The sequence below is a fragment of the Oryza glaberrima genome, chromosome 4, assembly GCF_000147395.1.
Source record: "Oryza glaberrima chromosome 4, OglaRS2, whole genome shotgun sequence".
Taxonomy (NCBI): Eukaryota; Viridiplantae; Streptophyta; class Magnoliopsida; order Poales; family Poaceae; genus Oryza; species Oryza glaberrima.
In genome coordinates, this window is record NC_068329.1 from 21,161,436 (window position 1) to 21,183,099 (window position 21,664).

Consider the following 21,664-nt stretch of genomic DNA (forward strand, 5'->3'; position numbering starts at 1 on the left):
CTGACGAGTTTTTGGTGTTCGTCTTCCCTCCCGCGCCCGCGCCTTCTCGCTCGCGCGCCCGCGGGGACGCGGCGGCTAGGGCGATGCAGCTGGTGGACGACGCCGACGGGGCCCTCGACTCGTGGGCCCGCTTCTGCGACCTCTCCGACGAGCTCTTCGGCGGCGCCGGCGACCTCTCGGCGGGCCCGCGCCTGGCCCCCGTCGTCGCGGACCTCTGCGCCCGCGGCCTCGCCGAGCTGCTTCGGGACCAATTCATCCGCTCCCTAGAGGTGACGCAACCCCCACGCTTCTCTACCCACACTCACCTGCTGCGTGTTGCTCCCGCCGCGCGGAGTATTGGGGGGCTTTCTGCATTGCACGGTTTTGGGGACTCGGATCGCGCTGCGCGCTGAGTGTTTGTGAGAATGCCTGCCCCGAATTTGAGACGGTGTAGCAGTAGCAGAGGGGGTATGGACTTGGGCTCAAAGACCCTTTCGTGTGTGCTTGGCCATAGACAGTCAAGGTTGAACTAGGCCACACTATGGAAACATGGGGTAGACGGGTAGTAGGACTAGTTTGCTTTCGCGGAAACAATTGTCAGGACATCACTTCTTTCATCCATTCAGGTTTGTGGTGAACCCTTTTATTTATCTGTGACGTAGTTAAAAAGGAGGGAAGAGATGGCCACAATGCACAGGGTGGCTGTTTCCTGTTTGTCAGACAGGCAGAGCCTCCTGCAATTTAGGGGCGAGTATCTATGTGCTAGAGTGTCTACAATACTTGTTTTAGTTTTATTTGAGCATTGAAAATTGACAGAATGCCTCAGGTTTTCAGGTTGGTTTGAAATTGTAATGGCTTAGGATTTGCACTTAACTTTTTTCACTCCTTACATTTTAGTTGAATTAGCTCTTATGCAAACATATAAGAGGATCCTAGTCTAAAAGATGCCATATTATCTGTTGCAAGTCTGCTGGCTGTTTAAAATTCTATACCCTTGCTCGTATTTATGGAATGCTATGCAAAGCTTTTTATTCTTACTCTTTCTCTATTCAACCTGTCCTTATTAATGCAGGGAATATTTAGAAGCAACGCGGTTAAGAAGTTCTGGCAGCAGTTTCATCCTTATTGCAATTCCTCTGCAGTGGAAAGAATTAAATTCTGTGTGAGTTACAGAATAGTTAATTATTTGTTCATCCATACGTTTGTTTCAGGGTAGAAAATTTATGTTGCAGAAATGACATCTTGCCTGCTTCATATTCTGATTGTCTTTCTTGCATACCCAGGATGTAATATCTTTCATATGTTGTATCAAGAAATGAAATGGCATTCTTTGTATTGAAAGATGAAACCATAAAACCATCCCAGCCATGCAAATATTTTAAAGATACTTTCACCAGTTTGTCAATACTGCTGTATCATAATTTGAAACTAGTGAATAAAGTGTATATTAGTAATCATCGTACCTAATTTTGGTCTTTTAACATTTTACAACAGCATAATTTCTCTAACCATGAATTTCAGGTTCAAGAAAACTGGCCTGAGGATATCTTAAGTAAAGCATTGGAAGACATATGTTTGGAAAAGAATTACCAGGAAAAGTGTGTTCTGGCTCTAGTTCATTCTTTACAATCTTATGAGGATAGGTCACCACACAGAAAATCTAAAGCACTGGATTGTAGTTCCAGCTTAATGCCTAGGTACCAGTTAATGGTATCTTCAGTACTTCTGACAACACTACCATTGAGTTTTCCTGGTTAGTATCTTTTTCACCACTGTTTTACTGTATGAAAAGGCTTGAGTTTGACACTGAGCCAATTCTGAAATGTTTACCATGACTTCCATTTCTAAACCTTGCGGAGTGGTTTGTGTTTCTCTAGATTATTCTTTAGAATCATGAAGGATAGGGTGCATGGCAACACAAACAATGTTATATTTTCAGTTTGTTTTCTAGGCATCAGTTTTCTAGGCCTCACAATGATCTTTAGACCAGTTATGACTAAACTGGAGTGTTGTGTTATCTCCTATGCGTTAATTCTTCCAAGACTCATGTGGCCTTTTCATAAAGAGGGAAAGATTTATTACTAGTATTAAATCTTATAGAGCCGCAGATTGATGCAAATTACCCAACTGCCTTTACTTTTTTGGCACTTTTGGATGGGATATTTATGGTTTCCAAACTTTGTTCTCTGTATCTTTGCTCCTTTGGTCCTGCCATCTGGGGGCCATATGAATAATCACTCATTGTTAGGACAATAAGTTAGAATATGGATGAAACTGCAAATTGGATCTTGTATTGGCAATTTGGATTGATTTTATTAGCCTCTGCAGAAAAGGTCATAACCATTGGAAAGCATTCAACAATCCAAAATTTTTTCTATTCATGTAGCATGCATACCCATCTTCCACATTATAGTTGGGTTGCGGCCGTCCTTTTTTTTGTTTTTTGTTTAAGGTTACTTTACAGGGTTTCTTGGATTGATGGAATCATGGACAGATCTCTTATTCTCCTCCCTCTGATAAAATCAGCTACAATATCCTCTTTTAGCTGCCAGAGCACAGCATGCTTGTTGCACACCCACTGACACAGTTAGTTCAGGAATATTGCACATGAAACATTCTACAGTTACTAATTAATCCAAATAGAAGCTATTGTTTTTAACAAATACATTTTCCTGAAATTATAATATTGGTGACTTGTTTTTTTTTCTACTTGATCTGTAGAGATATTAAATGTATACTTCAAGAAGAAACTGGAAGAGTTAAATATCATGATGGCTGGATTGGATGGGAGCGATCCATTTGATAATCATGATCTTTTTGAAAGGAACAGTACCTCTGCTTGGCATTCTGAAATGGACATTGATGGTCAAGAACCTGGGATTTCAGAAAGTAGAAATTTGGTTAAGAACATTGGAAAAGTTGTTCGTGATCTAAGATATCTTGGTTTTACATCAATGACTGAGGACTCATACTCTTCTGCAATAATCTGGCTTTTAAAGGTCCAGGCTCACTTCTTTACCTTAAGTACCTAGTGTATACCACATATATTATTTTGGCATGGACAATCTTGAATTTCTGCCTGTATCCTTATCTGAACTCTCAATTCTCATATTGCAGTCTAAAGTTCATGAACTAGCTGGTGATGATTATAGAATTCCTGTACTTGGGTGTGTCAAAAAGTGGATTCAGGTAACCTTTCTTATCCTCATTCAGTCATTTATTCAGAAACATCTCCCTGTCCGTCAAATTTGTTCTGTGTTTCTAGCTTCATATTATACCCGCTTAAGTAGTTGGGTCTTGTAAGGATAAATTATTCTCTGCAGGTTTAGCCTTTTTTCCCTCGCACATATTTGAATTGAAATAAGACTTAGTGTTAATGTAATAGAGCTGTCACATCAGTGCATCTATCATGAGCTAGTGCGCCTTAAGAATATTAATTTTTGTCTCATTGTTCTTTCAATTACTTAATACCTCTTTTGAATCAGTTCTGTAAGTCCATTGTATTTAGTGTAACATGATATCTACTATGCCCTTAATTCCATCTGTAAATGCTGCTCAGCATAATTTGCTGACAATAATTTCTGGGTCTTGCCAGGCCGTTCCTCTTAAATTTTTGCATGCTCTATTGACATATCTGGGGGACTCTCTTGACAATGAAAGTGGATCATCTGGTCTCAAATCACCTTTGGCCTCACGCCCTTCTTCCTTCCCTGGGATTGGCGTTCCTTCAGAAGCCCTTGTGAGATGGCACATGCGCCTTGAGTATTTTGCTTATGAGACCTTGCAGGACCTGCGAATTGGCAAACTTTTTGAAATCATAGTTGATTACCCTGAGAGGTTAGTCATTGTCCACTACATGATGCTGTTGGGCATTGAATATCCAAATATCTTTTCCAACCTTTGATATGCCTGTATTTTCTTTGCACTGTAAGGTGTAGAAGTGTATGCAGATTACTTGTTTTATTGGTAATGTTTATGGTGTCCTGTGTCTTGCTGGCAATCCTCATTTACCTGAAGGAGGTCTATATAGCATGATATAATTTATTTAGTTATTGCTTTTTTTCGTCATCTCTTTTTGTGACCAGTGAATAATTTGTTGCTCTTGAACCAAACATCTGCATTTCTTTTCATGTGCCACACCATGTCTTTTCCATGTTAAGGTCTAACCAAATATGTTCACACTTCACACGGCCATCTCAAACAGAAGAGTTTGCTTATGATATTTCTTTTATGTTGCATTAATTTAGTTTTATTCTTTATGATGTATGTGTTCTTAACTGGAGCACAGTTTTTAATCTGGAAATTTTTGGGTATTGATGAAGCTCTCCTGCCATTGAAGACCTAAAACAGTGTTTGGAGTACACGGGTCAACATTCTAAACTTGTTGACTCATTTATCTCATCATTGAGATATCGCTTGCTGACGGCTGGTGCATCAACCAATGATATATTACACCAGTACGTGTCCACTATCAAGGCATTACGTACAATTGATCCCACTGGTGTCTTCTTGGAAGCAGTAGGTGAACCAATTAGAGATTACCTGAGAGGTAGAAAGGACACTATCAAATGCATAGTAACAATGCTCACTGATGGATCTGGAGGAAACGCGAACGGAACTGGAAATGCTGGGGACAATCTTCTGGAAGAATTGAATAGAGATGCTGAAAACCAGGAAAATGTTGACTATGATGACCATACGAACATTGATGAGAAGCAAGCATGGCTAAATGCTGAAAGGTATATTTGCTCTCTGTTTCTTGAACTATTAAGAAATAATTGCTCCTTTAATAAGTACATCAATAAAACTGCTGTCATTGTGATTCCAACTTTTACAGCTGGGAACCTGATCCTGTGGAAGCAGACCCATTAAAAGGCAGCAGGAATAGAAGGAAAATTGATATTCTTGGACTTATTGTCAGTATAATTGGGTCAAAGGACCAGCTAGTCAATGAATATCGTGTAATGCTGGCAGAAAAACTGCTCAATAAATCTGATTTTGATATTGATTCAGATATCCGCACGCTGGAACTGCTTAAGGTTGGACTGTTACTTTTGTGATTGTCTTCTTAGCTATGCCTTTTCTATGTATTTGATTGAATTGCATGTGATGCTATTCCTTAGTTGTTATCTCTATTTTTTTTAATGATGCTGTTGTTTTGGCAGATTCATTTTGGGGAGAGCAGCATGCAGAAGTGTGAGATTATGCTTAATGACTTGATTGACTCAAAGAGAACCAACTCAAATATTAAAACATCTTTATCAAAGACATCTCAAACTGGTACTGCTTAAACTGCGAGTGCTTGTACCAAACAGATCAAATGTTACAGCGTTTGCATTTAAACTCTCTTCTTTTTTGTCAGTAGGAACTGTGCAAGAGGAGACAGAATTGTCTCATGAGGTTCTTGACGCAACTATAATATCCTCCAATTTCTGGCCACCAATTCAGGTATGGTACAAAGCTTTTATCGAAACCATCATGGTAACTGTTGAGCTAAATTAGTGTCATCTGTCATGTCTTCCCTTTTCTTATTTTCTGCTGGGGCGTGGGGAGACCTATGACTAAAATAGTCTTCAGTTCTCATACTAATATTTCATATGGTAAGGAGATGTTGATTCACAGATATTGTAAATTGGAAATCTCTAATCATGTTGAACTTGTTGCTCAACCAAGAATCATGCGGTCAATTACTGATGTTCGATCTTTACTGTTTATTTCACTTGACCTTAGTACGACAATCTGTCTAGATTCACTAAACCTCTCAAAACAAATGTAGACAGAAGACCTCACAGTTCCTGCTTCAGTTGATCAGTTGCTGTCTGATTATGCAAAAAGGTTTCATCAGATAAAAACACCACGCAAGCTACTCTGGAAGAAAAATCTTGGAACTGTCAAGGTTGGTATGAAACTTTAAACTGAATGTGTAGCTACAAGGAATCATTCCTTTTTAAGAATTTCTTTTATTTTCCCAGCTGGAACTGCAATTCGAGGATAGGAGTATGCAGTTTACTGTAGCTCCTGTCCATGCTGCAATCATAATGCAATTTCAAGAGAAACCAAGGTAATAAAACTACCATGCTGCACATGGCTCTTATTTACTCTTAATTGAGGTCATCAATTTTTTTTCAGTTGGACTTCAAAGACCCTAGCTACAGCAATCGGAGTACCTGTGGACTCTCTTAACAGAAAGATAAGTTTCTGGACAAGCAAGGTGTGGCAAATACATAATACTCGTACTTAGCATGCTGCATTTTTGTTAGTACCTTATGAATTCTTTAGTATCTGGCCAAATCACTGTAGCACATTCATGCTTGGTGCTCCTAACAATTATGATGGACCATCAATCGTTTTTATTGTGATTTTTTCAGTGTGAATTCTTTAGACTTATGATCAGATGGGCTAGACAGTTAACACTTCATATCATCTATATTTGAGTTTGCATGAAACATATAAGTTGTGGTTAATATAATTGGTAAACAGAAATGGATGTAGGATATCTTTAAACATGATTTAGGCTCCATGACATCTGTAAGGCGTTCCTGAAGAGAACCTCTCAAATTTAGTTTGATTAAACCAACTTATGATTTAAACCTAATTTCATGCTATATCGTAGGGCGTCCTGACAGAATCAGTTGGTCCAGATGCGGATGACCCCACATTTACTGTTGTTGATAGCACATCTGATTTTAACAAAAACAGCACCGTCAACCAACTCTCTGAAAGGTTTCAAATTACTGAAGAGGAAGGTGAAAGTTCGATTGCGTCTGTTGAGGAACAACTTAGGAAAGAGATGACAGTTTATGAGGTTTGTTTCTTGAGATCTCAAGAATGTGTTGAAAAGAAGATGCCTTCGTTAGTTATGTCATTTATCAGTTCTCCCTACACCAACCAAGTAATCATTCATTTGACTCCATTCGCTGTACTGCAGAAATTCATCATCGGGATGCTAACCAATTTTGGAAGCATGACACTGGACCGGATACACAACACTCTCAAGGCAAGATAAATGGGACACTGTCCATTCATCCTCTCTCTATATTAATCTTTTAACCCATTCGTTAATTTCATCCAAAATTGCTTGTTTCAGATGTTCTGCATAGCCGAGCCATCATATGATAAATCACTGCAGCAATTGCAGAGTTTTCTTTCTGGTCTAGTGTCAGACGAAAAGCTGGAGATGAGGGATGGATCATACTTGCTAAGGAAGTAGGAGTTACATGGATTAGCCTGTTCATCTGTTAGACTAGATATGGAAGGTAATCAACTAGTCACACCATCATCATCTGATGGTTACACTATGACCATCCGGTTCCTAAAATGTACTCCATTTTACTCTTGTTGTTGCAGGAACTGAAGAATGGAGGCCCCATCCTGCGCCATTCACCTCACTGCGTGCAGTAATATTCTGCACTCGCTGTTTTGTTCCTTGCTGAGGGGATGACGAAAGTAGAGAAGCACAGGAATCCTAAAGCTTTTGAATGTTGTTATTGTGCGTATATTGCACTGTTGACGCTTGACGACGCTCTCAACGCGTTCGGTTGTTTTCCGACGTGGATAAATGCATATCTTTTCGGTCTGTAAATGACAGAAAGAAATTCAACCAGACTTCTTGGCATTAAATGGCAGGGGCAATGGCCGGAATGCCTTTTGGCTACTGGCACCCTTCGGTGTCAGCTTACTTATCACTCGTGGCCGTGGGTTCGTCAACACGTGCGTGCATTATTCAAGTGTGGCCGTGCTTACACTTGACAAGTTGACATGTTAAAAACAGTCATCTCTGAAAAAAAAATTATGATGTTCAATGATCTAATGTGATGTTGCAGTGAAAACTGAACATGAATTTGGCATGTCCGGCGAGGAGTTTGGATGAGATGGCTATTCTATTTCTCTATTATAAATGCAGCTTCAAAACATGTAGTGAGATGTATGTAATCAAATGTTATGTTTACTCATTTTTTGAAAGGAGGTGTGTTTACTCATTCATATAAAAAAAAGGTTATACTGGTGTACAAAACCCATACTACAGTGACAATGCTGCTGGAATACAAGCATCCATAAATAGAAGTTATTAGACCAGACATTTGACCATGTAAGGCCCCTCAAGTTCATAACCCAGTTTACGGTAGTAGTGGCGAGTCCCAACTCCTGATATAACAGCGATTTTCTTTGAACGATGCTCCTTGCGAGCAATTCTTTCTGCTTCTTCCATCAAAAGAGTACCATAACCCTGTCGATGTTGAGTCAAAAAAAAAATCAGAAATGTAATTTATATTTCTGGACAATCAAGTTAGGAAGTATATCTATAGGCATGTACCAATTGCAAGTCAAAACAGGAGAAATAATCACCATTTATAGAGCAACACTACATTTCCTCTAATGATAAGAAATTGGATAATATGTGACAATATACCATACCAGAATGCCATACTATTAAGAAGTTTAGACACTAAGCTTGATTTAAAACAGTGACTACAATTTATCAAGCGTGCCAGGATATCTAATTTGCAAGCATAGCAAAGTCGTTGGTGCTAACTGCTACTAATACTGTCATGGCACCGATCCATTTCCCAAACATGGTATGCTAATAATATCACATGTACTATGGTCACCTGGTGTTGTAGTTTGTCTGCATCACGACCATGTACAGGGACTGCAGTTCCATATACATGAAGTTCACGGACAATTGAACACCTCCCTACTAGCTCAGGGCATGTAACATTGCGGCCACATTTTCGCAATCGCAGCAGACCAATAAGGATATCCTGTATAATTTGTAAGATGGCAAAATGTGAGTGCTCCAAAAGATTGAGAGAACATAAGGCCTAGCGTTGAACTCTGCAGAATAGTATCGATCTAATAATTTTAAAAATAACAAATAAATACTTCAATGGACTGCTGAAAGTCTGAAACACATAACAGTAAAAATTCCCGGACCAAGAAGATAGGTGTTGGTCATATAATTTCAAACAGGCCTGCTCAGACATTCTGCATATTTTCAAGTGCCCCAAAATCACATGAAATGCTGGCAAAATATATGTACCTGCTGTGTATCCTCGTATGAGAGAAAGGTCTCCCAGCCCTCATTTGCAGCATAGTCACGCCTAACAAGCTCTACTTCGTCAGGTCTAATTTTGTGATGGATATCCTACATAAAGACAAACAACGAAAATAATAAGGACAAAGAGCTAAGTTAAATTACAAGCATGTGAGAGTGAGAGTAGATGCAGTGTTCCAGACCTGAATTCCCGCCTCACGAGTTCTAACATCTCGGCACTTCAAGCCTAAATCCTCCATTCGAGCCAAAGCAAGCTCACGAAGATTACCTTTTTCAACACCAGAAGTAACAAGAGGCATAGGGATATCTCTTTGTACACGGTAAACTCGTGTCCAAGGTGGTACCATGGATAGAATTCTCGCAACAATATCCACCAGAAGTTCAGGTGGATAGTTTCGGTATCTGAAACACAACAAACATTGGCAGGGCCTAAGTTCTCACTAAAAAGTTCTAGAGAACAAACACAACAGTGAACACAAGACTAGCAATCTAGAATATCAAGTGCTAGATAAAATAAGTACCTGCCAGTTTTCCAGAGCTCATAAAGGCCAGTTCCACGAATCACAAGAGTTGGATAAATCTTTAGACCATCAGCTCGGAATGCTGGATTTTCAAAAAATTCTCGGAAACTTTCCAGATCTCTTTCAACTCCAACGTTAGGTAAATCTGGCATCATGTGGGCGACCACCTATCAAAAGGTAATCAATGGAGGATTAGAACAGTTCAACCATATGAGATGATACTTTATTTTAACAAATGCTGCCAGCAACAAGTTGACTAAACGAGATGATTAATGATTTAAGGAGACTACCTTAAAACCAGCATCTTTAGCCAAACAAAAGCAATCAGCAACAGCAGCTACAGTGTGACCTCTGTTTGTGTCACGTGCAACATCCTCGTATGTGCTCTGAACACCAATTTCTAAGCGGGTACAACCATAAGATAGCATCTGGCGCAAATGAGGCCCCAAGCAATAATCAGGTCTCCTGTAATTTTGAGGAAAGACAACAATAGTTTATAGAACTGAAGTTAATAAAGATGTTTCATGGGGAAATCATACAGAACCATCAAGGAACCTAAGCATATGGGTAGTTTAGATTGTCAAATGATCTTACGTCTCAATTGTCATGCCAATACATTTGACTGCACCATGTTCTGAATAACAAACAGCCTCTTCAACATTAGCAGAAGTGTGTCCCGATAAGGCATCATGAAGATTTCTAATGAAATAATCCCGATAATCAGCTGGTAATGACATGAAAGTTCCACCCATCAATATGAATTCGACCTGCATAATGTATTCAAATTATTTTAAACTTATGATAGCATTAATCAAATGTAACTAGAAAGTGAATCGAATTACTCAAACCAAGACACAACACTCTCAAGGGTAAGGGTAAACCTTGTCTACACTATGGCCTAGCCTTTTGAGCTGATCTATCCTGCTTCTGGCCTGCACATATGGATTGTACCTACAAGTAGACAGATCAGAAAGTTCTGAAACCCAAAGGGATGAAGCAGTCAAAATAATGGCGACAACTTCATGGCTATATCGCCCAACACAATCTGTTGCTATAGAACTGCCAAACCAAAAGATCACTAGTGGGCATTGGTGTACTTTCTTGTTTCATTAGCTAGTGAACTTTGATCACAGTAATTAATGAGTTGTGCATCATTTGTACTCCTCTAATGCAAGTCTTCAATTTTGACAAAACAACTACCCCGTGGCTTGCTGACAATCGACTAATTTTCAATAAATAACAGAACTCTGCCTTCACTTGCAGTTCAGCATACTTCAAAACAACACTAGAGAAAGCATCGCCGTGCAGCTCATCTCACAGGTGGTATAGTATTTCCAAGTGACATCAGTAGCCAGTGAGGTAAATCACCTTGCTCGAATGGCGCGCATGCTGGTGGGCTCGTAGCCGGTGTAGGACTGGGTGCTGTACTCGAAGTCGGAGTCGGGGCCTCCGGGGCAGTACACGCAGATGTTCCCCGTGGTGGCGATGTGGGGGCACCGGTGCGGCTTCGACATCACGGCGACCACGGCAATGCCCGACGCCGTGCGCACGGGCTTGGCGCGCAGCCTTGGGAGCAGCGCGGCGCGGTCGGCCTCCGGCACCGCCGCGATCATCTCCACCAGCTTCGGCGCCCGCGCCAGCCCGTACCTCCGGCACGCGGCCGACTTGAGCGCGTTCAGGTCCACGTCCTCCCCTCGCCGCGAGAGCTCCCCCATCGCCGACACGATCTCCGCGATGGCCCGCACCCGCGCCTCCTCCTCCGACAGCCCCGCGGGGAGCACCACTCCCCCTCTCCCCGGCGCCGGCTTCCTCCTCCGCGGCTGCTCGCCGCCGCCGCCACCGCCGGCGGCGGCTACGGCGGTGGCCATCGGTGGAAAGGGTTTTGGGTCTCTCGGTGAGAGCTCGGGATGTGGCGTGGCGTGGCGGCGCGGGTCGGAACTCGGAAACGGAATGGGGTTTGGAGTTTGGACTCGGGTCGGTGTTGCGCTTTGCCCTTGTACACGTGCCGTACTAGATCTCGGCCCCCCGCACAGCCGTCGGATCGTGGTACGGACGTCTCGGATAAGACCACGTCGCTCTGCAACGTCGTAGTAGCCCGGAAATACTCTCCCGAATTAAAAACTTTGGAGGACGAAACTAGCCTTCTCTCCTTCTCTCTCGTGTTCTCTCCCAATCTCTTCTTGCGGCGGAAGCAAAGCGAGAAGCGAGGCGACTCTTCTCCGGCGGCGGCGGCGGCGGAAGCGGCGGCGAGATGGACGGCAGCGTAGGCGAGGAAGGGAAGCAGCAGCCGCACCTGGTGCTGGCGCACAAGCTGTTCCTGCTCTCGCACCCGGACGTGGACGACCTCGCCAAGGTCGACCTCCGCGCCGATGTCCTCGCCGCAGTCAAATCTGATGGTAGAAAACCTCAACCCCCCCCCCCCCCCCTCCACTCGAATCAATGGCCGTGGCAGCTTCCGCTTGCCGCGTGCTTCTGACTGTGTGTGTGTGTGTGTGGGAATTTGGCGCTTGAGTTGATTTGATTTGATTTGATCTGATCGATGTGCTTGGCGTCAGATATGGCGTCTCTGTACGAGTCGCTGGGGGCCGGCGGCGTGCTGGAGACGGAAGCTGCGTTGCTCGCGGAGATGCGCGGCAGGATCGAGGAGGAGATCCGGAAGCTTGACGAGAAGTGAGTAGATCTCGCTTGCTCACCTTTTCCTGTTCGATTTGAAGTCTAGGTTCTAGGGTTTCATAGAAATCGTGGAGTTGACGCATCTAATACCGTGACTAGATCGCTACTTTCATACTCGTATCTCTAGTCTGTAATTGTCCATTGTTCAATGTTAGTGCGCTTAATTTGCTTTAGCACATCTGACCATCAATTGGTTAGTCCTGTTTTCTGTAACAGAATTATCAATTGAGATTTGTTTTTCTGCATTAAGGGCATGCCGAGTTCTGCTCATCTGAATTAGAGTAATCTAATCTAGCCATCCAGATTAGAACAAAATGTTTAGTGATGATAAATATAAATTTGATGATCGCATGGACAAAATAAATGCTGTTGAGGAAGCACTTTAGTTTATGCCATCATAAATTTTATCAACACTTGCTGAAAGGCTCACAATTTGTGCTTGTTATGGATAGCTTTCCGTTCTTCTTCTAGCATACATGAGTTATCATTTTGCTTGAGAGTACTATTCTGAAATATAATCAAAGTTGTTCAGTTATATTCTTGTTGTTAAAAATCGTCCTTTATCCCTGAAGGATCGCTGATGCTGAAGAGAATTTGGGTGAGAGTGAAGTGCGTGAAGCCCATCTAGCCAAATCGTTGTATTTCATAAGGGTTGGAGAGAAGGTAATGTATCATGTATCTTCGACATTGTTCTAGGATATCATCCACATCACGTAGATATGCTGTCTTAATAACTGAAATTTCAGGAGAAGGCACTAGAACAGCTTAAAGTTACTGAAGGAAAAACTGTAGCTGTTGGGCAAAAGATGGACCTTGTTTTCCACACTTTACAGATTGGGTTTTTCTATATGGATTTTGATCTCATCTCTAAGTCTATTGACAAAGCCAAAAAGTAAGTCCGAAGTCTCTCATTTTTGTTATTTATAATGTTTTGCTTGTTTTTTTGTTTTGCATTATGATGTCTAATACTTCACAAATTTGTTGGCTGGATTGAAGATTGTTTGAGGAGGGTGGTGATTGGGAGAGGAAGAACAGATTGAAAGTGTACGAGGGCTTATACTGCATGGCCACTAGAAACTTCAAGAAAGCTGCAAGCTTATTTTTGGATTCAATTTCAACATTCACAACCTATGAATTGTTCCCCTATGATACATTCATATTCTACACAGTTCTTACAAGTGTTATCTCATTGGATCGTGTATCCCTAAAGGCAAAGGTATATTCGTCTTTGCCTAGTGAGGTTTGCTTTATTAGCTTGGATGTCCATTGAACAAAAATATTTTTGCAGGTTGTAGATGCACCTGAGATCCTGGCTGTAATTGGCAAAGTACCTCACCTCTCTGAGTTTCTCAACTCCCTCTACAATTGCCAGTACAAGTCATTTTTTGCCGCATTCTGTAAGTAACAAAATCACATTATTTTGCGATGATTTTTGCATTATACTCTATTGAGCAGTAATTCTCCTACAGCTTGCTATTGTTGATATCTTTGAATTTCTTATTCCTGATTCCTATTTGTTTTCAGCTGGCTTGACGGAGCAGATCAAGTTAGACCGTTACCTGCAGCCTCATTTCCGTTACTACATGCGTGAAGTCCGTACTGTTGTCTATTCACAATTCCTCGAGTCCTACAAGAGTGTGACGATGGAAGCAATGGCTTCTGCATTTGGTGTGACCGTTGATTTCATAGACCTGTAAGTGCCATCCTCTATGTTCTGTTGCTGTGATCCTGTCGTGTCATACGACGGCAATTGTGCTGTTCATGGCCATTGGTTGCTAACCTTTTCTTCCAATCCAGGGAATTGTCACGCTTCATTGCTGCTGGAAAGCTCCACTGCAAGATCGATAAGGTTGCTGGCGTCCTGGAGACGAACCGGCCTGATGCCAGAAATGCTTTCTACCAGGCAACCATCAAGCAAGGGGACTTCCTGCTGAACCGCATCCAGAAGCTATCACGAGTCATTGACCTGTAGGTGTTAGTGTTGGAGCTGGTGCTTGCCAAAACTCTGCTCGAGCTCCCCCGCACGAGTAACTTATTTGCTTTGGTCCCAGGGGACTACGAACAGTACTTGACTTCGCATTCGAAGTAGGTTACGAGGAAAGAGAGCTTAACAAAATCAGCGTTAAATCTGAGAATTTGAGCTTATGTAACCTACTATATGGATCGATGAAAGTTCAGACCCGTTGTTTCTAGACTCTCTTCTGTGATGAATTCATCCATTTATTTCATATCGGTGATCATTTGTGTTTCCATCTCAAATCTTCAATCTTTCTGCTTGGCTCCTTTCGTAACTTTCTTTAACAAGAACACAAGCTACTGTGCTTCTAAGCTGAACCACAAACAGGAGAACTGAGGAAGGCCATAGCCAACAGATAAAACAAAAGGTATCAGAAAATATCATGCATTTCATCTCAGAATATGATAGCTAACACATAACACAACGATTGCTGCCATTACAGTAAGCAACACAACTATGTATCCGCAACAGAAACTTAACACTGTTTATTCAACTATATGATAATTCTGATTAATGTGACTACACATATGGCAAAGCTCGCAGAAATTCTTCTGTATGTGTACATTTTTCATCATGCAGTTCTCAGGAAACCAAAGACATCCTACCCGCCTAGAACAAGGGGGAAACCAACTCACCAACAAAAAATTTTCAACACTAAAATCACAAACCAAGTTCCAGAGAATCGCACATGGGGTTAAAGGATTGCAAGACTGTAATTGCTATGGTATTTTCTAGCCAGCTGCTTGACTGAATTTGCCATTAGGCGTGCCCACAGGGTTGTTATTGTCGGATCTGGGGACAGCCGCTTCCTCTAAGCGCTTCCACAAAGCTTCTCGCTTCGAATTAGATTCTTCCTGCTTGAGTTCATCGTCGTTGAACTTCTGTGTGCACTCCCCGAAAAATGCAGAATCATGATCTGAGAAGATCTTGCGTACGTTCAGTGTCAGGCTTCGAACTGCTTGGTTCCAGTGACCCCTTGCATTCCTCTCAAGCGCAGGAAAGATAATGGGTAATATCACCTTGTAATTCTGCTTAATTAAGTTCTCAATGTGATCATTGTTCCAAAGAAACAGCGCCCGCTCTGCCACCTAGGAACAGACAAGGAAAAGAAAAGGTAAGCCAGGCTATATGTTTTTCTAAACACACTAATTTCTCAATATGTTTCTCAGATGTCACCAAGTATCTAGGCATCCATCTACAGGAAATGTTTAATAAACTACAAAAAATGCTTCAGCAAATCACATATAACTAGGCAGAACCACTGGACCAACATGATAGACATAAAATACCATTCCAAGACAACAGATGGTACCAAGGCACTGCATTATTTTGCTAGATAGATGAGTAGCAGCTTGCAAGATAAATGTTATTTACATAGCAAGATAGCAAAAAAAAGAAAAAAAAAAGAGAAAGTAATCCTGAATACAAGTCTAAGACCTGTTTCTGGCATGATTTGCAACCAGCAGTTGGCAAATATAGATAACCAAAACTAACTAATGACTTCAATAAGACACTATGTTTCTTGTAAAACAGACATTATACTTTCCTAAAGCAGGATAAGAATATGTTAAAAACATGCATAATTAATCCAAATACAAACCAAAACAAAAAGGGCAACAAAGAGTCGCACCATCTTTTCATAGACATACATAATTATTTGGGTGGCATGTTTCCTCTTTAACCTAACACCACCAAGTTCTAATTTTGGTGACTTAGTATCTTGGAGTAGCAGTAGTTCTATGTTCAGATAAAATTAACAGCTTGCACTCAACAATCAGCTTCCACAGTACAGAATGTCTTTCTAATCTTGTAAAATTACAGATTGGCATGCAAATTTTCTTTCCTTTTTGGAGGAGCATGTAAGATTCTAGAAGGTAGCAAGCACCTAAATCTGCAATCACAGATTATTCAGGGGACGCACATGGGTAGGATAGCAGGATAGAGATAAACAAGAAATTTCATGCCCCTATAATGATTAGCAAGGGTACATATCAATTGTAATAAGGATTTCAAGCAAGATAACAAAAATGAGTGTAGTAAAAATTGAATAAATTGGTGGTATGTACCCTCCAGAAGATTGGCATATATATACAAAAAAATGATATGCTGATGTTTAGAATGCCCTAGCATTGTAAATTTTCAAACTAACAAGTACCAATAGAATTTCTTAAGAAAACAAATGCTCAAGAAGTATAAAACATCTTGGTGATTTTTTAAATATAATTCCAGATTAGCATATGTCAAAAGCAGCTCCATGGTTCACCAGAAAAGGTAGATGAACACCAAAGCTTGATCTTTTTTAAACTGATGAAGCAAATTATATAATATCATCTGTGGAGGAGAGCAATGTGGATACACAGTAATGGAATCAGAAACCTAAGCAGCAAACTGCATATATATTGGACTGTGAACAACAAAGAGGATTGAAGTTGACATGGATTTGAATTTTGAAACTTGATTGTTGGCATGAGAGATTTTACCTGGAAATGTGAGCTATTCATGCTACAGGCAATCTGACGGAAGAGTGGAACCATGCATCTTTGGAATTCTGCAGGCTGTGTTGCCTCCAGAACCTCTTCTAGTTCACCCAAGAACATCACCTCCTTTGAACTGTTTGTCACAGGCCAATATTTTAGCAAGCCCCTAATAACAGTGTCAGCAAGTTTGCAGTCCTTCTCAACAAACTGTGTGATGCAGTATGATAATTGCTGATGGTACATAGATACACATTTTGGCTTGTGAAGTGGGATCAGTGCCCGGACAAGGAACAATTTGTGCTCTTCTTTAAGTGGAAGAGCAAAACCATTAATTATGCTGCCCAAGATCTCCAGCAGCTCTGCAACACCATTATGCTTCTCTGTTTCAAATATAAACCTGTAGAAAATATTGTTGATTGCTTTCCTGATGAAGGGGCGGTGCACCATGAATTTACCATATATTCGATGGAGGATTGTCTTCAAATAATCCCTTTCCCTGGGGTCTTCCGAATCAAAAAGATCTAGTAGCCTAAGGATGAAGGAATGATCTATGTATCTCTTAGCCAGCTTTGCATCTGTCTCCTGTGATGCGACAAACCTCAAGAAAACCTCATAAACTATCTGTAAATGTGACCATGCTGGGTCCATGAGAGGCTCCTCCTCCTCCAGATCAACTCCTTCGATGGCCTTGTTCTCTCGAGGGGTGGGGCTGGAGCTCCGGAACAAGTTAATCGACACCATCTTGGTAATCTCCGACATGACGACTTCAGAGAACTTGCCATTTGCAGAAGTGACATAGTCAACAAGTTCCATAAGCGTCTGCCGCTTCGTCTCCTTTTCCTTCAGATTCTTTGTCGGATCCGCGAAATCGTAAACCGCGCAGCACAGGTTCACCTTCTTGACAAACAAATTCTGCTTCTCCGAGGCCGGCACGTCCTTGAACGCCGGCAGCGGCTCGTTGGAGTGATACACCACAGTCCCATTCATCATCGGATTGGGCGTCAGCCCAGCCGGCACCACGTAATCCCCATTTCCACTCCTCTTGTTCCCTTGCTCCACGCTCCTGGCGACGCTGTACGAGTTCGACGGCTCATTGCCGTTCGGCCCAGCGGCGTCCCGGCTATCGCCGGCCTTCCCTGGCTTCCTCGGCAGCCGGCCAAGGATCTGCTTGATCATCTTCTTCCCCCCCACCACAGCCAACCAAAAACCCTAGCAATACCCAAATCAGCCGCAGCAACCAGCAGGGATCTACAAACCCACAGCTCCTCCCAACTCACCCAACAGCACAAAGATCTCCAGACCTGAAGGAATCCACCACCCAGCCTCCCCCAACCCAATCAACACGAGGCCCAGATCATTTGAACCACAGCACGGAGAATCAGACCTGGTCCAGGAACAGCCGCTCACTCCACCGCCCGGGGCCTCATCGGATCAGGCGATGGCGGCGACGCCCCCATCGCCCCTCCCCAACACACTCCCAAAAACAAAAACAAAAACAAAAAAAGAAAAATCCAACCCTTTCCGCTCCCCGGACAGCCAAATCTAGGATCCAAGAACCGGGGCGGCAGGGGCAACCGGCCGGCCGCCGACGCGAATGGCGAGATCGGGTGAGGAGCGCAAGCAGCAAGAGCGAAGAGGAGAACCTTTTCTTGGCTTGAGGGCGAGCGAGAGCGAGAGAGAGAGAGAGAGAGAGAGCTCTCCACTTTTTCTCCTCCTCTGGATTTGAGAGGCGGCCTTGAGGTCCCCCAAAAGTAGCAAAAGCAGTAAAAAAAAGCTTTGCGCTTGCGCCGCAGCGGAGGAGGAGAGGAGAGGAGAGGAGAGTGTGGACAGTAGTAGCAGTAGCAGTAGCAGTATTCTACTGCAACTATTTCTGGGGGTGAGCTGCAATTAATTGCACACGCAGGCGGCTGTCCCTTCGCCATCTTGTGCATGTTTTGGCCTCCCCACACAGAACCTTCATGGGTGTTAGTGCTAGGTAGGGGTAGACTGATGACTGTGACTCAAAAGTGGGAGTAGGAGTAGGAGTACTCCTTTTTTTTTTTTACGTCATCTTCCAGTATTAAACTGAGTTTATTTTTGGCATTGTTTAGTTCACACCAAACTTTCCCTAAACTCATAATTTTCTATCACATCACATCCAAAATTTTCCTCCTCACATAAACTCTCAACTTTTTTTCCCAAACTTCTCTCCAATTTCAGAAACTAAACACAGCCTTTGTTACGGTATAATACTCCATCCGTACCAAAAAGACTCAACCTATCCCCTACTAGGTTGAGTTTTTTTAAGGACGGAGGGAGTAAATCAACTTTTATGTTTAAATTTTGTCTTAAAATAAGCCAACTTCTACATTCTTAAATACCCTTGGTTCGCAAATGAATAAATTTTATCCTTTAAATATCGCCAATCTACCCATCTATCAATATAGTTCTCCTATTTGTCTTTCTCCTTAATTTTATCTTGGGAAGTTAGGGTTTGGCATATTGTGGCACTTCCTCTATCCCATAAAAAACCAATCTAGTATTGGACATGACACATTACTACTACTACGAATCTGAATATTCATAGTAATATTATGTGTCACATTCGATTATATATTTGTTTTTTTAGGGAGTAAATGTTTTGTAGAGAACCAAATGGAGACAATGGGAATTGGAGTAGTTTATCTATATAGCGGAAGTCGTTTTCCTTTTATCCTCCCCTACTTTCGTCTAAAATTCACTTCCCTCTAAAGACTGATTTATATAAAAAAGAATTGACTACGGTATAAAACCAATTAACCCATTTTGCTCAAATGATGTGTTCCATCTCATACTTGGATCGAGCTGGTAGGAATAACAAGCTGTAGTAGGAAAAAAAATTGTGACAAACTTTTGGATTGGATAAGCCAGCATGGTGAAGTGGCTAGGAGATGTGGTGTCAGTGGTACTTGATGCTGATTTAAAAGGTGTCCCCAGTAGTGTCTTGGTGTACTAGTAGTACTACTCTCTTTGCTTGTACCTGAGGGGTGTTTGGGAGAGAGGGGTAAAGTTTAGTCCTTCTAAACACCCCCTAAATCATCCAATGTACACCATACGTGCTGAATACTCAAACCATTATTTGTAATTTCTCTACAACTAATTAGTACATATTTGTCATTATAAAATATCCTGAACTTATGTAAGCTACGGTGCTATGTTACCCAAAAGGACATGGTCAATCAGTACTACTACCTCCGTCCCAAAATATAACCACTTTTAGCTACGAATCTGGACACACGGTTGTCTAGATTCATAGCTAAAAATGCTTACATTTTAAGACGGAGGGAGTAGCAATACTGACAGTAGTATTATCTTTGGATAGTATAATCTAGGTAGCGCAGGGCACCTAAATGACACTGTTAGTGACTACTAATCAAGTCCTATATTACATTCCTAAGAGCACCCGCAATGGTAAAGTAAGGTGCTCTCTATAAAACATGTACATCTCAGCATTTGCTCTCTATAAAACATAAAACATGTACATCTCAGCAATAGACTAGATTAATAGTAAACCACCTCAATAGTATGTCTATATGGGTATCTATAGCTCTCTCATGTATTGCTTCGTTTTTCTCTATAGACTATTTCTAAGTTAGTAGATAGCTTTGCTCTCTCTCTCTTCATTTAATATCTTCCAAGTAAAAAAATATACTGACATAGACCTCTCATAAAGAGCATATAGATAACCATTGTGGGTGCCCTAATACTATAATCTTGTGGATCATGCCAGGCTAATTAGTGGAGTAGTAGCATGCACGCCAATAAATGCACTGACCAAAGCTGTCTACCAAATCGTTCAGTCGACTGGCCTGACACATTCCGTCGGCGCCAACGACTCGTTTAGCAGCCATCAAAGCGCAAAATTATGGGAAAATTAGGCGATAATTATAGTATTCGAGAACGGGACCGTCCACAGTCTATCATGCCAGAAATACACACAGTGCCCCATAATTTCAGCAAATTAATTAGTAGTAGGTCAAGTTGTACTTATCTAAGAGCATGTACAATAGCAAGGATATAAGCCAGCTATAAACATATTTTAAAGAAATAAAAGAAGAGAGAGAAGAGCAGCGGGCTACAGATCTGTAGCCAGCTACAACACAGACTCCAATACATATTGTGTATATGACATGCGGGATTAGATATTAATAGTATAGTAAGTAACTATTGTATGAATTGACTATTATATTGGCTATAGATGAATTGGAGCTAGTAGTGGGCTATACTATTAAACTTGCTCTAAGAGCACCCGCAATGGTAAAGTAAGATGCTCTCTATAAAACATGTACATCTCAGCAATAGACTAGATTTATAGTAAATCACCTTAATAATATGTTTACATGGGTATCTATAGCTCTCTATCTATTGTCTCGTTTTTCTCTATAGACTATCTCTAGTTTAGTAGATAGCTTTGTTCTCTCTCTTCATTTAATCTCTTCCAAGTAAGATAATATGCTGACATGGATTTCTTATAGAGAGCCTATAAATAACTATTGCGGGTGCCCTAAGCATACAGTTTGAAAAAGAGTAAAGTCCATCAAATCACTGCCTCAACCCAAAGATTTTTAAATAGTTACGGAATCGAACTTAATTAATGGACAGGAAACCATCGATTTTCACCTCGGAGTTTCATGTAATTTTGTGTTAGTTGTGCATGTATTACTATTGCTAATTGCTCGTTACAAATATCTTTTTGCGGTAGAGAATAGAGTCTTGGATGAAGTGTTTTAGGGGTTGTGATTGTCATTTTCAGAGATAATAAGGTCGACATATTTTTATGCAAATCGATTGATGCCGTCTAATCGACCTATTCCTTCCGTTCCAAAATAAAATTATTTTTCACTTATCACACTTATACTAATAAAAATAAAAAAACTAGACTATCCCATTTTATCAAATCCTAATATAATTATTCTTTAGTGCT

General features: G+C 41.4%; 4 protein-coding genes across 5 annotated transcripts; 2 read left to right on the top strand and 2 right to left on the bottom strand.

Moving 5' to 3' along the window:
* The first annotated feature begins 4 nt into the window (after nucleotides 1-4).
* LOC127770615 (anaphase-promoting complex subunit 2) lies at nucleotides 5-7,851 on the top strand. Of its 2 annotated transcripts, none has more exons than XM_052296394.1 (17): nucleotides 5-269; nucleotides 1,052-1,141; nucleotides 1,501-1,732; nucleotides 2,701-2,978; nucleotides 3,097-3,168; nucleotides 3,575-3,816; nucleotides 4,302-4,718; nucleotides 4,817-5,018; nucleotides 5,145-5,259; nucleotides 5,342-5,427; nucleotides 5,756-5,875; nucleotides 5,952-6,040; nucleotides 6,109-6,190; nucleotides 6,593-6,784; nucleotides 6,908-6,976; nucleotides 7,067-7,235; nucleotides 7,327-7,851. In XM_052296394.1, the coding sequence occupies exons 1-16, from the start codon at nucleotides 84-86 to the stop codon at nucleotides 7,187-7,189; spliced, it is 2,595 nt and encodes an 864-aa protein (XP_052152354.1). In that variant the 5' UTR covers nucleotides 5-83; the 3' UTR covers nucleotides 7,190-7,235; nucleotides 7,327-7,851. The 2 variants fall into 2 exon arrangements, with proteins under 2 accessions (XP_052152354.1, XP_052152355.1); XM_052296395.1 differs by having other exon boundaries at nucleotides 6-269; nucleotides 5,345-5,427.
* Nucleotides 7,852-7,904: 53 nt separating this feature from the next.
* Nucleotides 7,905-11,504, bottom strand: LOC127770616 (elongator complex protein 3). Its single transcript, XM_052296396.1, has 9 exons — nucleotides 10,924-11,504; nucleotides 10,437-10,506; nucleotides 10,150-10,322; nucleotides 9,846-10,020; nucleotides 9,556-9,722; nucleotides 9,217-9,436; nucleotides 9,020-9,124; nucleotides 8,589-8,741; nucleotides 7,905-8,206 (listed from the first exon to the last, which is right to left on the bottom strand). Exons 1-9 carry the CDS (start codon nucleotides 11,421-11,423, stop codon nucleotides 8,048-8,050), a joined length of 1,722 nt encoding a protein of 573 aa, XP_052152356.1. The 5' UTR covers nucleotides 11,424-11,504; the 3' UTR covers nucleotides 7,905-8,047.
* A 178-nt stretch (nucleotides 11,505-11,682) lies between these two features.
* Nucleotides 11,683-14,456, top strand: LOC127770333 (26S proteasome non-ATPase regulatory subunit 6). Its single transcript, XM_052295999.1, has 8 exons — nucleotides 11,683-11,951; nucleotides 12,111-12,225; nucleotides 12,801-12,891; nucleotides 12,975-13,120; nucleotides 13,225-13,444; nucleotides 13,517-13,625; nucleotides 13,753-13,921; nucleotides 14,026-14,456. The coding sequence occupies exons 1-8, from the start codon at nucleotides 11,807-11,809 to the stop codon at nucleotides 14,198-14,200; spliced, it is 1,170 nt and encodes a 389-aa protein (XP_052151959.1). The 5' UTR covers nucleotides 11,683-11,806; the 3' UTR covers nucleotides 14,201-14,456.
* Nucleotides 14,457-14,704: 248 nt separating this feature from the next.
* Nucleotides 14,705-18,537, bottom strand: LOC127770332 (serine/threonine protein phosphatase 2A 57 kDa regulatory subunit B' theta isoform-like). Its single transcript, XM_052295998.1, has 2 exons — nucleotides 16,726-18,537; nucleotides 14,705-15,333 (listed from the first exon to the last, which is right to left on the bottom strand). The coding sequence occupies exons 1-2, from the start codon at nucleotides 17,896-17,898 to the stop codon at nucleotides 14,977-14,979; spliced, it is 1,530 nt and encodes a 509-aa protein (XP_052151958.1). The 5' UTR covers nucleotides 17,899-18,537; the 3' UTR covers nucleotides 14,705-14,976.
* Between the last annotated feature and the right edge of the window lie 3,127 nt (nucleotides 18,538-21,664).